The 17,814-nt window shown below is 41.8% G+C and overlaps 1 protein-coding gene across 1 annotated transcript; it reads right to left on the minus strand.

Moving 5' to 3' along the window:
• Positions 1-53: 53 nt before the first annotated feature.
• Positions 54-17,580, minus strand: map3k3 (mitogen-activated protein kinase kinase kinase 3). Its single transcript, XM_020645703.3, has 17 exons — positions 16,099-17,580; positions 12,893-12,960; positions 12,255-12,376; positions 10,961-11,001; positions 10,498-10,597; positions 9,718-9,831; positions 9,305-9,428; positions 8,391-8,524; positions 7,778-7,851; positions 7,528-7,595; positions 7,078-7,173; positions 6,777-6,938; positions 6,387-6,535; positions 5,035-5,166; positions 4,254-4,383; positions 3,939-4,116; positions 54-2,637 (listed from the first exon to the last, which is right to left on the minus strand). The coding sequence occupies exons 2-17, from the start codon at positions 12,894-12,896 to the stop codon at positions 2,409-2,411; spliced, it is 1,857 nt and encodes a 618-aa protein (XP_020501359.2). The 5' UTR covers positions 12,897-12,960; positions 16,099-17,580; the 3' UTR covers positions 54-2,408.
• Positions 17,581-17,814: the final 234 nt, after the last annotated feature.

Raw genomic sequence — 17,814 nt, forward strand, 5'->3', positions numbered from 1 at the left:
AGCTCTGTCTCCTGTGACTCATTAGTCTCAATAACACTCCATTTAGAAAGAAATATCTTAAAAACACTTTATTTGTTCTGAACAAATAGCATGACATACATGATAAAGGGGCGTGATGTACTCACACACATACATATATATAAAAGACACTGTCTTTAAACATACTATTCTTTTCTTTTGTTGCTGTATAATACAGTCAATACATCAGACTTTGCACTGCAAGTCCTGTCATGATACATACTCATACATTTACATATAGATCTCTACAAAACTAACTTATATTCATTTGCTTACCACAGGGTTCTTTGTCTTTCTTCCCTTTAAAGTTAACTATTGCAACATTATTGAGCTGCCTTTAGCCTGTAGCAGCCACATTGAGAGATCTTGTATAAGCGTTAAGGCAGCAGTAAGCCCTTTTCCCCACAAAACTGTTAATTACTGAACTCGTTTCTGAACCCTGGGATAAACAAAGTCGTCACCTGGGTTGAAAAGCAAACTCTGACATTGGACACGGGCTACTATCCTGCTCGTCTTAGGCTCACAAACACAACCTTTAATTTCACTACAGTAACCCTACGATCACACGTTAACATATTCCCAACAGATTCTTCTGTGAAATGAGCCTTTAGGTTGATGTTTTTTTATTTTTATTTCTAAGACTTCCCTGATGTGTCGAAGCAGAACTGCCAAATGATGCAGAGTCTCTGTAAGCTGTCAGCTAATGCTTTCATCCATATATTGTTAACAATGTGTGGAGATTGTTTTAGAGCTGGAAGAAAAAAACAACGTGCAGCCAGAGTCCCTTTCCCACCCATGTTCCATTTACAAATCATATACTCTAATGTCTGCAAAACCAGCTGCTTAAAACCATTTACTTTGAACTACAAAACAAAGACTGAAGTATCATTCAATTCTGATACGGTCTAAATATAAAAAATAAATCCATACATAGTATACATCTGCTTATGAAATCCAACTGGATCGGATGAGGGGATATAAATTAAAAATTAAACAATGTTCACATTTGAAGTAAAAAACAAAAATTTGGTAAAGAGAACAAAAACTCCAAAACATTCATTTCACCTAAAAGTGCATCTGATCTAAAATCCATCCTTAAGCTAAGGCTTCTCAGTCAGGGATGTTGGGTCCAGACACACTTGAAGATAAGACCCCTCCTTAATAAAGGCCTTAAGTTTGGATTTTTAAACCATAAAAAGTATCATTTGCTTCACTTTCATACTGTTTTTTTCTCCTCCTCTTTGTCACTTTGTCAGCTGAGAACACCTGCAGCACTGCAGAGCTACAACAGGAGCCCGGGAGAGGGAAATGTCACAGTGAGGTGAAGGATAAAGCAAGAATAGGAACGAGAGAATATGAAGGAAAGATCCACCCTCGACTCCTCTAAGGCAGCTAAATGGCAGGCTCATGTTGTGGTGGAGTTTAGTTGGGGAGCCCAACTTTAAATGGTGCAATAACAAACAGCAACAGACGGATCAGATGTTTTCTGCCATTCAATAAACCAGGAGGTTTCTCTACAGCTGCTGATAAATCACTTTAGTCCAGCTGTACTTGCTGTTAAATGTCCTGAGATTTCCAAGATCCTTGGATCATTATTTTTTTATTTGCTTTGACTTTAATGAAATTGTAATAAACGAAGAGAGAAGTTAGAAGTTGCAGCATATCATAGACTATCAGTTATGATCTCAGTGAAGGCGTTTGTATTACATTTATACCATAAAATGATGTCTTAATGCCAAAGGGCTAAAAAACAAAACCTGTCATTCTCTGTGTAATATTAATGTTTTTAACAGATGAACTCTGTTCCACCATTAAACTTCAGAGTAGCTGCTCTGCATGTGTGACATCACTCTACACTAACACATATTTGGGAACGCAGCCTACATCACACATAGCGTCCAGTTAACACTGTTGTGCACCAGCAGTGTTCCTCATCCGCTGGGCAAACTTGGTGCAAAGCTTAATGTTTAAATGTCAAACACTTAAAGGGATTCCTGGCATAACTCCCCGACAGGTGAACGTAAACTAAGAAGGGGATACTTTAGGAAGACACAACTGGTGTGTGAATGGGTGCTGCCCTTGGAGGGCATAATTAGGACTGTGTGTTCTTGTATGTTTGAGACAGATCAGCAGCCCAGCAGATGCTTCGTCTCTGTTTTGTTTTCCCCTGCTGGTGAGAGCATTTACTGGCATTGGTTTTCAGGGCACTGTTGCCTGCGGTTGTCAAAATGCCTGAAGTTTGTTTTGTCGGCAAAAAGGAGGCGATGTCTCCTTGAAGCATTAGAACGGTTGCAGAGGTTTGGGTGGGTTTAACACTGACTTTTAGACCAGTTCCATGTCCACAATGAAGCTACAGATGCTGCTGAGGCTACTGTGCGAGTCTGTGGTTATCAGCACAGAATCTGGGAAAAGGGATGTCTGAGCAGCTCCTCAGCACTGGGCCTGTGTTTGGCCTCCACAAAAATGCAGCTGATGAAGTTCTGGGCCTGGTCCGACGTGTGTGAGGGCAACAGAGGGTTTGTAGGCTGCGTGGCGATCTTGAAGATGGCGGCCATGGCCTCGAATTCAGCCCATGGAGGCTTTTCTGTCAGCATCTCCACCACTGTGCAACCAAGGCTCCTGTACAAGAAAAGCATTTTCTCCGTAAGTCTGAAGTGGAGTCACATAACAAGCTGAAACAAATACCTCACCTCATCTCACTCCAAAGCTTTGAAGGAATGTTTTGAGTGTAAACTCTTACACTAGCAGAGGGCCTCCTCCACCTGTCTGGGAGGTACAAACCCTCCTGGGAGCATAACTCCCCTCCAGCCTGGGCTGAGAAGCTGGAACATACCAACCTGTGTCATGACCTGTCTGACTGGACTACAGCCAATCACATCACTCTCCTGGTAGGTCAGCACTCATTCAGGTTGCATAAGGTAATATTAACTCTTCTCTGTCAAGGGGTATTGTAGGAACTGGGTTACATACAGCAAACTCCTTGATTAAAAAGTTGTCCTTGTCTCATCCTGTAAGCCCCTAGCCTGGTTTCTAACTCTAAACACGATAAAACTTGTGGAACAAAGTCACTACATAATTGTTGGTCCCTGTATTAAACTAAACTATTTTTCTTGGAGATGCTCTGTGAAGAGGTGCAGGAGTTTTTCTTCCATGAACTTGGTGCTTGTTGTTCTGAAGGAAAATGCTGTAATGTATGTGTCAGTGTGTGTATACATGTCAGTAACTGAAGAGAGTAGACACTTTAGTATACTTCTTCATCCCCTTAAGAATAATCATTTTCTACATTATTATTATTATTATTATTATTAATAATAAGATAAGATCCAGTCACCTTTTCCAGCAGGCGAAAGCTCTAATTCATACTAATTTTATTTAAAAATCACTTCATATTTGATTAAAATTCTGGAAACTCTAAGACGACTTTGCCTTCTTAGCAAATTTCAAATAAGCTGAAATATGACATCCGTCCCAAAAGAACTTTATTGATAATCTAGAGTCAAACTTTAAACTTGATTCTAAGCAAAGCAGCCGCTGTGCTGTACACAGTAAAGAAAAAACAGAGAATTAAGAATTCACTGAGCAACAATAAAGAGATTAAATACAAAATATTCGATCAACTTTGAATTGTGTTTAAAGTGTTCAAACAAGCTGCTCTGTAGCGCCTCAAACACAATAAAATGCTTTTGAAAGAGCTTTGAGACTTTAACTCTTTATATCTTCTAGAGGGACTTGAACCCTATAGGTTGTCGCATCACACGATTCATAAATGTAAAATAAAGTTAAAAGTTAAATAAAAATGATTTAAATATAAAATCACATTAAAAAAAGTGAAGTAATAGTATTTAAAATTAAAATAATAAAATCAAAGTAGATAATAAGGGATTGAACTTATGGGGTAAAAATGTATCTCCAGCTCTTACCACACGTCTGCCTTCCTGCCATAGCCTTCTCCACTGATCACCTCCGGGCTCATCCAGTAGGGGGTGCCGGTCACTGAGCGGATGCCGGTCCCAGACATGCAGATGGTCTGTAGCCTCTTGCTGGCACCAAAATCTCCGAGCTTCACGTTGCCCGCTGAATCCCTGAGGATGTTGGCACCTTCATAGCAGAGTTGAAGAGGAACATGTAAATATTTGATGTCTAGAATCAGCTGCCACACATCAAAACACCGTGGGGACATTTACCCAGTGTTTTATTAGGATCATACTCGAGGCATTGGAGCTTTAAAGGACTACCTTTGATGTCCCTGTGTACGATCATGTTGCTGTGCAGGTAGGACATGCCCTCCAGGATCTGTCTTGTGTACTTGCGGGTCACATTTTCTGTCAGCGCCCCGTAGGCTTTAAGCTGGTCTTTGACTGAACCCTGGTACGAAGAAAGGAAAAAGCGTTGCAATTCAAAAGACAACAGTACATGCAAAAGCAACAACTTGGTGGAAAGTCATGAAGAGGTAGACAGCGTGATACAAATGTCAGAAATACAAAAGCAGCGTTGATCTGCTCGATGATTGGTTATTTCTGGAGCTGGGAAAAAAAACGTTGGAATCTGGCTGACTCCGCAAAACAAAGCGACGAGGGTTTTTACTTCTTCAAACATTATTTTGTCTGCCACTGTCTCTTCCATTTTTTTTTTTTTTGGGGATTTTTCAGAAAATTGGCTACACAAATACTACCCAAGAATTCAAACTGAGGTCAAAATAGATCTCAGAGTTTCCTAAAAAGCTTCCTGGAAAAGTTTGGAGAGCCATAAGTATTTCTTTTTATAAACCTTTGGACGATTCAGATGGAAATGAAGAAACTTGATCAAACACTTTTAGTCATGGGAACTGACTGTTGTCATTTGTTTTCTTTCCTCGTGTCTTTATTTAATCTCTGACTGACCTAATGTCCTGACTTTAAATAACTGCCTTGCATCATGACTTTGAATGCAACTGAATAAACAAAATGATGAAGAAGAATCAACTTCATCACCTTCAAGCCTTATTTAAAGTGTGTCATTGAACACACTCAGACTCACCCCCGGCATATACTCCATGAAAATAGTGAGGGTCTTCTCATTGCGGTCCCTCAGACAGCCGTAGTACTGAACAATGCGCTCATGGTGCAGATTTTTCAGCAGCTGGATTTCGCACTCTAAAGCGCTGACCTCCTGTATGAAGACAATAAAAAGGTCAGGAAATAAGACACTGAAAATTCACATGTTAAGTATAAAAGTTGTTACAGAGGAACAATGCCTCGCTGGTGATATACTGTTTTCATCTGTAAACAAAATGCATTCCTTGGACACAACCGAGCTCGGTCTTTTCTGCTACCAGTGACGACAACAATTTAATGATAAACAAAGGGAGGACAGGCAGTGATTTAAGACAGCGTGTGGAGTCTGCCAAAGGCGAATCCTAAGGCAGCGTAAACAATAACCAACAGACATGTTCCCTAAAAGAGGTTCCTGTGTTTACTTCAGAGAAAGAGGCAAGACACAGAGACAAGCCCGATTCAGACTGTTCAAGACCCAATACTAACACCCCTGTGACGTCTAACCTTTAATATGAATATCACAGAGGCATAACGGGGGGATGAAGTCATCTAGTAGTAGGTAGTAACAGAGGTCTGTGTGGGTGTTTTTTTATTGGGCAGAAGAGGTCATCAACAAACTCGGCGTGGGAGTCTTATCCAGTCTCTGTGAAAGATCAGCGGTGTGCAGTTTGTACGACATGTTCAGCTCAATTTAAATACATCAAATGTCTCACACTGAGAATTACAAAGAAGTAATGACATGCTCTGCTGAATAATTTCTATCAGCGTCTGCCCTGATTTTCACAATCGGTGCATCTCTTGAACTTTTATCGTCTTCAAATGTCGTACAGTCTTTATGTGCCAGCGTTATGTAAGAAATCTTCCGGGGGTTAACTCCTGACCCCATGAATTCCAACACGTGAGAGATATTTTATAAAGACATTTAACAGTTAATCCTCAGGGAGACTACCTGCATTCCAGCATAATGGCCTTTACAGTTTAACTTGTACTAATATAAGGTCATTGCTGGTGTTCTAAGAGCTGGACGGAAGTGCAGACTCCTGATGCGTTAAAAATCAACAAATGAAGGTTTAATATTTTACAAAACACTGTACGGTTCAATTTATTTGTTAAAATGTGAAACAGGGAGAAGGAAAGGATGCCACATCTTGACATAACAAGCTGAATGTTTTTTAAAAAAAAGCATCTTTTTAATCTTTTTCAGAACAAATGAGTAGAAAGAGGTGGCATTCGCGTAAATGAAAGAGTGGAAGAAGAAGGAAAGGGGGAGGCACAATGCAAGCTGTCTTTATCGTTGAAGACATGAGGGTGTGTGTTTACATGTTAAGATCTGACCTTGCTGGTGTCAGGGCTCTCAGGATCAAACTGGACTTGCTTGGCAGCCAGCTCCCTCCCAGTATCCACATCGTAACACAGATACACCCGACCAAACGCCCCCTGGCCGAGGAGCTTCCCCCGCCGCCACGTCAGCGGGGCACTGGGCGCTGAGAAACAAAAAAAAACACACATTTCTGTTTTTTATTCCATCTTGCATATCACAGAAAAGAGAGAGCGTTATTTTGGATTTTTCCACTTCAACCATTTCTCTCACAAACAACCAGTTTCTACGAGCCGCCAGGCCTGGTGGTAGGCTGGTCCTAACTAAGTTTTGACTAATTACATACCAACTGAAGTAACTTTAGGTCCAGGAGATTTTGTTAAGACTTCTCCAAGGTCAACACTTACACTTGTGCGCGACAGAGCGATCCTGGGGGCGGAGCCTGCCCTGAGCGTCTACAAGCTGCCAGCTGCCGAGACTCTCTTCGCTACCATTGAGCGTCCGCCGCGAGGGCACCAGGGTGAACAGGTTCCCCTGAGGGCGACGTATCCGGGGAAACGTTCGACGGCCTGAAATAAAGACTTAAGTTAATATGACATGACGAAGAGGTCAGAGATTAAGGCAGAACGACAGTACAAAGAAAGTCTACTTCGTATAAGAAAACAGAGACAGGATTTGTAAATGGCGACGAGATACACATTGTCGTACCTTCGCTGAGGTCCTTGTGATGCAGGGAAACATGGTACCTACGAGGATAGGTGCCTCCTTTCCCTGCTATCCGGTCATACACATGATTCTCCCTGTCTGGAAGCAAATATCCCCAAGTCAGAGGTCAGCAGGATTAGTTTAATGTCAAACACAGCCTTATTTATTCATCTCCTTAGCTTCAAAAACCGACTGAAATGAACAGGGAGGCATCTCTATGGTGCCTGTAACCACTGCCATGGGGTAGGCCTCTGCCAATCCAGCCTCTTCTTACATTTTACACAGCAAATAATCACAATGACTGATGTGTTTGACTGTGTAAAGACATATTTACGTATATAACACTTATGGGACAAGATCAGCAATGAAATAAGAGGTATCCGTTTGTCCACAGGGCGTTTTCTAACTGGAGTTTTAAAGATTCAAAGGCGCTTATCTTGTGGCTACTCTCACCTGAGCACTCCTGACGATTGTCGGGGTAACTCTTGGCTCTGTGCATGCGAGACTTCCTCATCGAGGGGCTGTCAGAGAGGAAGAGAGAGGAAGAGGGGTGAAAGATGTTGAGAGGCGTGCGTGTGTACCCTAACCCCTTTACATTAATCACAATGTTGCAGATTCTTGTTCAGTAAACGATACGGAGGATGATGAAATATCTATGAGTCGTAATTTGCTGGTTGTCCATAGCAGACAATCTGCTGCTCACCTGTCTGAATTGCTGTCCAGCGACTGACAGCTTCCAGATACAGAGTTTTCTGCACTGCTCCAGGGATCCAGCACCTTCACAGGGAGTCATGGAAAATGAAGGGTGTGTATGCAAATTTCATATTCAAGTTTCAGAAAGAGAAATCTCCCCCCCCCCCTTAACAGAATGTATACTTCAATATTTTGACAGCATGAACTCTTTTTAAAAAGAGATATTCATTTCAAGTGCAATAAGGGTAACCCTCTAAATCTATTTGTTGTGCAACAATTATCACTCCTGCCTCAACTGTGACCCCAAATCCTAATTTCTTGGTGGCAATTAAATGTATGTTAGTGAGAAAAAAAACTTCTTAAATGAGGGAAGGTCTTGATTCAGGATATATGCTGGTCTCATTAGTCTGATATCATAGAACACCCAATATAAAAGCTGACTTCTATGCTGACTTTAAAATGGATCAATTAGGCGCCGGATAGCTTAATGGCTTTGTTGCGGCCCACGGTCCTAATCCCAGCAGTCGTGGGTTTGAATCCAACCTCAGCCCCATGCTGTATGTTATCCCCCCCTCTATCCTCCCAACACTTCCTGTCTCGCTTCAGAACGATCAAAAACTCACACTCTGATCGCTGGTCTCGGGGATGAACTCCCCCTCGCTGTTGATGCTGGTGTATGAACCTTGGCGGGCAATCCTCTGCTGGCGTTCAGGCACATAGCCAGGCGGCGGTGAACTACGCCCCGTGTTCTGAGAACCTGGGATCACACAGCAGTTATGACTATAATGGAAACATTACATGTATGACAACTAGGAGTTACATTGTCCTGACTTTACAGGCATGAGGAAGAGTCCGTTTTCCACAGTGTCATTTGAGGATTACATTTGATTTCATTATATTGTAGGAAACAGTGCTTTGCATTTTTAATAAATAGGTGCTGTTGTCTTCTATGTACACTTTATTAAGCACAGGTATGACTACACTGCCAAAGTGACTCAAACACACAAAAAATAGCATACACTTTATCCTTCCCATGTCATAAGCAAACAATAAATGAAGTGCTAACTGCTTGAATTCTGACTGAAAGTAGCAACCACTCAGTCGCTTTAAGCATAATAGCCTAGTGATGTTTAACCACTCAAGCCCCTCTGCAGCCACTTCATCCCCTTAGGGGGAAAAAATCCTAAACCAGGCCACTGGTCCACCACACTAATAGCATTCTGTAATCTGATTGGCTGCTTTCCAGCAGGCATGGTCTAGTGATGTTGAACAGGAAAAGGAAGAGGACCCATTGCTAAAAGGGGAAGCCAAAGACAGAACAGCCAGAAAATGAGCGAGCAAGAAAGGCGACAGACAGAAAGAAATCCAGGTAGCATAAACAGAAGTTGCGCAGCACAACGACATGACAGCTGCCTATGACTGCACATTTATAAAACGTTGAAGCTACTGAGAAATAAACAAAATGTCTAAATCTCCTCCTTTGAATCAGAACGTGTTACTGCTGATAAAAGTTTGAGAAAAACGGACAGATATGTACCAGTTGATAGGTGGCGTCCCCTGGGCTCGGAGGATTGGTACACAGTGCTGACGTCTCCAGTGGACTGGGAGGGCTTAATCCTCACCTGTTTACTACACGGCACATGATGGGAGGGGGAGGAGGCCTGTAGTTGGAAAGAAGAGGGGGGGGGGGGGGGGGACAAGAGCTTAAAGCACAACACACAACTGACAGTCTTTATATGTCAACAAGCCACTGACTGTGATGTAAATGTGATGAGGAAACCATGTTCCTATGGTGAAATGGCAGTGGTGCAACATTGCAACAACAAATAAATGTCCAGTGTGTGCATGTTAATGTGTTGTAAGGGTATCTTGTAACAAATGCCCCCCCCCCCCCCCCCCCCCCCCCCCCCGGGGATTAATAAAGTATTTCTGATTATTTCTGATTCTTACATTGCTATGCTCCTGTGTTAGCAGCAGGATCCTTATGCTCTTCATGTTGGAGCTTCGGTCGAGCAGGTCGATTGCCTTGTCCAGGTCATCCTGATCTCGCAGAGGGATGGACAACTACCAGGATGCAAGACACACAAACACACAGAGAAACAAAGGAAATACATGAACTGAGCAACTAAAAACAATATAGACACAACCATTTATATGCACATAGAAGAAAAAAAAAACAGGACAATTGTGTGTTATTGTTTGCTATAATTCCCCTTTTCTTTTTAAGCTCCTGTGAGGTGTCTTTAACTGGTTATGAAACAAACTGAAATGAATACTGACGTCTCTTTAAGAGCTACAATAGCAAACGGGACACTCAGGGACTAGATCAATAATTTTCATGCTATTTTCATTTCCTTAATCCGAAACCACAGGTCAAGTGTCAGACAAAGTGATTAACCACACATTGCCCAAACAGCCTTTATTAACATTTAACACAGCAAAGATTAAGGCTACGTGATACATTCCAAGCACTTGTACAAACTCAGCGACGAGATAAGAGACACCGCTTTGTTTACAGGTAATGTTAGATATATAGACAACACATGCACATACACAATGCATGCATACAGACATATTTGGATACGCTTTAGGGCTGAAACAATTAGCTGATCCCTACTTTTGTTGATTTTTTTCATTTAACACCAACCATTCTCGAGCTACAGCGTCTCCATTACTGACTTTCTGATGAGATAATAAGGCAGGCAAACAGTTCAAGAGTCCCAGCTTTACCTCATTGTTCATGTAATTCAGGTCTAGCTGCTGGCCAAAGACAGCCTTGACCTTCTGCTGGATTTCCTCAAACTGCACAGGTCGTCCGAACATCAGAATCCTACACATTAAAAAAACAAAAAAAGGAAAGAAATCAAATGGACTTTCTGAGTTACATGCACACATGCAAGCAGAATCAACACAAGCTGCTCTTTTTGAGCGCAGATTCCTCTAAGTGCACCTTGCATATTTGTGGTTCGTGTTGGCAGCCACTGACTAACCACAGTCCTTTCCCTCTTCCCTTCTCCAGCTCACATACCAGTCCTGAGTTAAGATCTGGAGTGTGTTTGACTCTGAGACGCGCTCTTTCTCATGAAGAGGAACATGTGACAAGAACAGCGCGCTTGAGTGAGTGTGTTTATGTCTTCATATGTGCATGTAGGCTATGTCCCTAAAATGAATGTAGAAACACACAGAACCTCACCTTCTTTCTCCCGAGAACTCAAACTTTATCCTGACATCGTCCTGGGAGAAAACAGAAGTGGGAGGGTCAAAGAGTGGACAAAGGAAGCCATCGAAGTTCCATAAGACAGGCGTATTAGATTCAATTCAGCAAAGTTTTAAACTCTAAATAAAGTAAACAACCATCATAAATGTCCTCAAGGTTAATTTCTCTAAATAAAAGACTTTAGAGTGTACAGCGCTGGATCATTCAAATCTCTTTATAAGTCCAAACTAAGTTACTCAGGTGGTAAAATAGAGGAGACTCTCTTCTCAGGGGGACAATCTCTGGTTTTAAACAAACACTGCATTGCACGTTACTTATACTTTTACTTTCCTCTGTGTCTGCAGCAGTCTTAGAAAGCAAGAGTGGGTGGGCTGTGGGCTACTTTTAACCACGAGCTGTGTATATATATATTTAGATAAAATGTTGAAAAATAACTCGATTTAATACATTTCAGATGTAGAATTGTGGTGGGTAGCTATCTTGGGAATCCAGCACTCGTTATGCTAAATTAGCCAACAGTGTGGGCTGGGGGGGGGGGGGGGGGGGGGGGGGACTACTATAAGAAACATGAATATCTGCAAGCATGGATGACACACAATTACACGATTCTTTGGTGTGGTAGTGGTCCAAAATGTGTATGTTATGGTCCAGAGACGTGTAGTCATGAGGAAAAAAAAACATAATTCTGTCTGCTTTTAATTCCCTCCTGACTGATAAACTCAGTGCTGTTCATGGCGAGCACAACGTAAAGACTGACCCTCTGTGTTCATGCTTCATCGTCCTCCTTACTGTTTAGTACATTCAGCTATTTTAGGTAAAAAAAATAAAATAAATAAATTCAAGACCATCTTGTTGTTGCTGAGGAAGACTTTAAGAAAAATGGCAGTTTCAGTGACACATTTTGGAATTAAACCTGTTAACTTTGGGGTTCAGGGTCTCACTTGACATACTGAATTACATTTTAAGGGCTATACTCCTGAAATCCCTGAAATCTTCTATGATTTTAATATTGGGAAAAATTCATGAAACTTGTGTTTATTTTTTGAGTTAAACATGTTTTTTTTTAACCATCTAAGGCTGTTTTATTGTCATTAGGATTTCTGATTCCATATTGAAGCCTGGATGATAACAACTGTTTTACTCCTTCTCCTCAAAAACATTTTTTTTTTTTTTTTCACTCCTGCATTTTCCTTAGCTTCTGGAAACGTTTCACGAGTTTGATAAGCTATCGTCTTTTGAAATGTTACGGTTACACAACTTGATACTGCACCTGTCTCTTGGCCTGGGCTGGCGTCTTGGGTTTGCCGCTGTCATATGACGACAGAGGCTGGCGTCGTGTCATTTGGAGGGCGACCAGGTCCTTCATTATGGAGTGGAGAGCCTGCCTCTCATCTAAAGACATGAATGTGTTTGGGAAATATGCACAATTAAGAGTGTGGATTGGGACACGGATGGCCTGCGTGTACTAGTATGACAGGAAGCCTCTTGCAATTCATTCTGCACTTAAAGGTGTGAGCAGACAATTAGGGAGGGGGGCTTTATCTACAACTGAACAGAGACTTGCTGGGTCAGGGTATGGAAGACAGAATAGGATTGCAGTGTTTTTGATATGCCTATTCCCATGTTTGATCTCAGGACAAGCTCTGCTACGGCTGAACTCGCTCAAGAAGGGAAAATATTCTCCTTGTGTAGCTTGGACGGACATCATACAGCCCCAGGGCAGCAGAGAGAACCAGACCCCCATCTCCATAATGCCAAAAAGCAATCCTTCACCCAGCAGTGTCTGGAGCAGCAGTACAGACTCTGGCCTCTGGCCTCCGGGATGCTGTTTAGTGTGAGTGTCTGTCTTTATCTCGTGATTTGAGGAAAACAGGCCCTTAATGGCCGTCTAACATCTGAAAGACTTACTCATTGTGGCGATGTTTGCGTGCGTGGTCTCCAAATCAGTCCTCAGAAACTTGTGGAAACCAACCAGCCTTAAGTGATAAAAACATAAATCCATTAGTTCCAAGTAAAAGGATGGCCTTGAACTGAGGCTGACACTGTTTTTGTTCATACTGGTTTGCCAGCAGACATAGCAGAAGGTTATAAGTCATCCAGTAATAAGATGATAACATGAAAAAAAGGTTATTAGAGGACTAACATCACCTCTATGGTTATCATTACTAAAGATGAAGACCAGAGGAACACAAAGATAATAATAATGAATAATATTACACGTTTGAGGGTTTGAATGTGACATCAAACAGAAAACCTCATTTTCATTCAGCACAGACCCCTCTCCTTGCATAATTCCTCGCGGGCATGTAAGATGTTTAACTTAACCCTCGACAGGAACCCCAGACCTGCAGACTTTCTCTGACTCGAGGCCTGGGTGAATGAGAAAGTGTGCAGGGCATTGTGTGAGAATGTGTGCTGTCTGTTTTGCCCATGAGGAAGAATGACAATTGGAAACGGCTGAAACTCAAGCTGCACTGGCAGCAATTGGTCTGGCAAAGTTTGCAAGGGAAGAATGTTTTTATAATGGGGAGTTTTTCTGCCGTTTGAAACATCTAGCAGCTTTAAAAGTCTGTTTGCACGAGCAGCAGAAACCTCAGTGGTTTTTATTCAAACTCCATTGTTGATAGAAACAGGGCAATATTATCTGGCTCTCTAAAGGCGTCGAAAGCGTTTTAAACCGAGGTTATAAACCGAGGCATTTCCTTCAATGGAGAGGGTTTGTCCTAAAATTTGTACCAATAAACCACAGAGTGTGGACTAATTCAACAAAGGAGAACAAAAAGGGGACTCATGTGACTTTAAGATTCTTTAACAGATTAAAGTTTTCACATAACAGTAGATGATGGATGAATACCGGTTGGTAATATGCATGACTTATAAGCAGTCGAATCAAAGACTAGATCACAGCAAGCTGCCTCTTGCAAAAGATGCACTGACCTGACTTGAAAAAAAATATATTTCCAAAACTATTTTTATGCACAATTACTTGCATAAAAAACTTGAAGGGATTGTTGTGACAGTAAGCGCCGATTTGTGGCTAAAAGAGTGTGACGGACATTTATAAACCAGACTTGGTACAGACACTGAACTGACTTGGAGCACCAAAAGTCTGTATTGTAACTTTCAAATTAGGGCCAGGGTGATGACGTGTTTCTGTCTATCTAAGTTTCAACGGGAAGTCATATTTTGCCACTACAAGCAAGATTAGTGTCTCAGACAAATCTCATGGAGAACAGAGAGATATACAGCAGAGTCCAAGTGATTCACCTTGCCCAGGAAAATCCTGTAGCTAATCTATCCAGCTGCATTAATTCAGTGGTTAGGCAAGCCTAGAGACATTTTCATTTAGAGTAAAAGTGTGGACAAAAACCTGACAGAGAAAACTACAGATCAGGATGAACAGTGTCTCGGGATGGAGCACACAGAAGAGGTTGTAACTGTCTCCCTGAGGGCAGATTGGAACAGTCAGAAGGTCGTCTGAGAAGAAAACTCGGATGCGGTAAACTATTTCTGTATATGAAATGGGCAGCATTGGCACCTGAGGCAACTCATTGACTCTGTGGATTTCTGGGTAATAATCACCCACAGGAATCCCAGGCATGTCCGTCTGTGGCCGGTGGAGCGTTGCCATGTTGCTTTCAAGCTTCTGCTGCTCTCGTGTTCACCCCGCCAATGGAGTAGGTGCAAAGGACTTCAATCCTTCAACCCTTCTCGCTTCCATGCTTATAGTTTTGTATCACATTTTAAATTACATGGAGTTAATTAGGTGTGCAGTTCCACCTTTAGAAGCACGGATGGATGTCATTTCAGGACACTCAGAGGCTTTATCACCCCTCTACCCTCAAAATTTACTCCAGAGAGAATTGTAAAAAAAAAAGAAAGAAAAAAAAAAGTGCTGCAGAGCATCGGCTCAAAACGTGCCCCCCAAAGAGTTCTTTAGTTAAACAACAAAACCAACGTCTCCGTCCATTCTCACAGTAACCCTGGTCTCGCCTGATTTTTATTACCTCCCCGGTGGAATTCAGGGAATTCATTGAAGAAGGAGGCTGTGCTCTACCAATCCAGTCAGCTGTGCCTGCTTTATTTTCCTTGTATCACATTTCCAGTACTAGCAGGATTTACATGGATTTTGTCGTCCCCCCCCTTCACTCACACACACATTTTTTTATTCTCTGTCTGCTTTGAGAGGTGTTTAGTCTGAGGCTGTTTTTCCCAGCCACAGTTCTTACTGTGTCTTTGGCCAGAGATGCATCTGGATTCAGCGCTTCTCAGCAAAATCCCCTAGGCCCGATGTCTATCCTGTTTCAGGTGCACATGTGTTTCAGGTTCAGGGTAACAACCACATCTAAATATTGCAGTATCGGCAAAGACGTGGGACTGGACTCGCTCAAAGTTTTCCTACTTGATCAATTAGCTGTAGTCCTTTCACTACGAGTGTTGCATTTGGGTTCATATTTCAAAACAAAACACTTTTACAGTGAAAGCTACGTACTTGATTCAAGGATATTTATCGGTGGTCTTAGAAGCATCTCTCAGTTACTGAGTTTTGGGATATTATCAACCAGCTTTTCACTTGGTTTGTTTATTATTTACTTGCTGACTGTTTGTGATAATTTGGTTACAGTGATGCTGTAAATGAGAATGAATACTCAAGACAACCAAACTTATGTAAATATGAATATTAGCAAAAACTACCCAACAGTCCAAACAGGACCCTACCATGTCGGAAACAGAAGTCATGTTCTTTGTTTTGGGAGTTTATATTCTAAAGTAACTACAGTTTCTACAATGTAAGAATGCTCAAACATTTTATTCAAATATTGTTTGGCTCTGGATATATTTATATATGACCACTAAAAGGGCAATACCATGACAAACAATATTCAGAACTATTTTTCTTCACCTGAATTATGGACCTGAATGTTGGGTTATTAGTGAAATAATTAAACAAATAAAAAATAATACAAAATAACACTGGACATACTTTTTCTTTGTAAACAAGTGCAAGTAAGAGTCTCTACAGCCTTATTCTTAAACAGAGACATAGTGGACTTCTTAAATGCAGCGTAATTTACCTGCCATTCCTGTCACGTGCCCAACCCATAAACCCTCACCTGTTGCCTTGACGACCTTCGTCAGGACAAGTCAGGGCTTCTCCCGCGTGCAGCTGACTCCGGTCACCTGTGTCTCGCGGTAGAGATGACGCAGTGCATCCAGGATTGGTTCACGTCCATCAGTGCCCTCAGTCAGACCGACACACCGGGGAGTGTGTGTGAGTGTGTGTGTGAGGGGGCGCCATGGCGGGGCTGACCCCCCAGGTTACAGGGTCTCTTCTTCTTCAGTGGAAAGTTAAAGCGCGCGCACACACACACACACACACACACACACACACACACAAGTGGATACTTTCCAGGTAGTAAAAAAAACAAAAACAAAACACGGTCACGTCAGACTGCTGTGTGTTTTACAGAGAAAATGTTCCGATGGAAAAGAATGCATCACACTGCTCCCGCTCCAGTAAAACTTCTGCTCAGCTGTTGCCTCCAATCTCTGGAAAACTTAAATTTCCAAAACATTTTCAGAGGACAAACTCGACATCAAGCACAGTCAAGCCTCAAAGAGACTGGGAGCTGCGTCCCATGGCATTGTTACAAACGACCGAAAACTACCCAACAAGGTGTAACAATAAGCGTATGGCCTGTATGAAATCCATTTGAGAGTGAGCATCAACCCGCCTGAGGAACACACCGTACAGTTTCCGTGATGTGACGGTCTCTCTTGCAGCGAAGTTTGCAGATTTGCTCTCTCTCTCTGTGTTGCCAGGTTAGAGTCCAAAACACTCTAGGCTAGACATATTTTTACTTTTATGGATGAATTATAGATAACAGCGTCGCATTGCTGACTTGAATATGGATCTAAACATATAGAAATAGTTAAAGGCCCATCTCTGGCCTGTAACATAAGTAGATGGGAATTTGATTCAGAGCGCGATATAATGGAGCTCAAGCTTGCAGATTAAACTGACTGAAAAGACAAAAAGGGCTTTAAACAAAAAAATATTACCGGCATTCTATCTGTGATGCACATAAAATAACTTAACATAGGCATGAAACTGTCAGCCTAAACAAAAGTTGTTGTTTACACTGCGCATAGCCTCGAACACTTTTAATTGCGTTAACAAAAACAAAAACAAAAAACATGTAAAATCCTCACTAACTTAATAGTGGAAAAAATGGAATAAAATAAAATTAAAAAAAAGTCACAGAATTGTCGTGCGCTTTCTGTTGCAAAGGTAGTCCATAACTTTTTTTTTTTTTCCAAACAAAACAAAGCAAGAAAAAAAATCTTCAGAGCAGAAAAACGTCAAACTTCCTGACAGAACATATCGCCACCGGAACCCGCTTTAGGCTTCCAACAGGTCATGAAAACTCTTCTCCAAGATTGGATCCATGATTTTCTGAATGCCAGACGCCGTCGTCCACTCGTAGGTGATAAGACATTTTATTCCCGGGGGGATTTTTCTAACTAAACTATTTACATTTGCTCCGAGCAGCCGCGGGAACGCGCTGTTACTTGGTCGAAGTCTTTCCACGGGTGCGCGCACGAAATTATTAGAGGGGCGGGGCTGCCGTGACGTAGATCTGGTTTATGCTGCGTTCACGATCCTTGGGAAAATCGTTGTTCAACATTCATTGCCATTCTGCCGCTGCATGCAAAAATACAAGGATTTAACGCGTTTTAACACTCTTTTGAAAGTAACAATAATTCATTAAGAGTGTTGCTTAAGGAGAGTAATGTAAGCCCGCTCGGAGAAACATCGCGGGCTGCTT

The sequence above is a fragment of the Labrus bergylta genome, chromosome 16, assembly GCF_963930695.1.
Source record: "Labrus bergylta chromosome 16, fLabBer1.1, whole genome shotgun sequence".
Taxonomy (NCBI): Eukaryota; Metazoa; Chordata; class Actinopteri; order Labriformes; family Labridae; genus Labrus; species Labrus bergylta.

Bases quoted from the DNA above. Each gene is read 5' to 3' on its own strand.
- map3k3 (XM_020645703.3), bottom strand. The intron at 11,002-12,254 runs GTGCAGTATCAA...GTTTTCTCCCAG, and splicing joins CAGCCCAGGCCAAGAGACAG to GACGATGTCAGGATAAAGTT. The intron at 4,117-4,253 runs GTAGTCCTTTAA...TCTGCTATGAAG, and splicing joins CGTACACAGGGACATCAAAG to GTGCCAACATCCTCAGGGAT.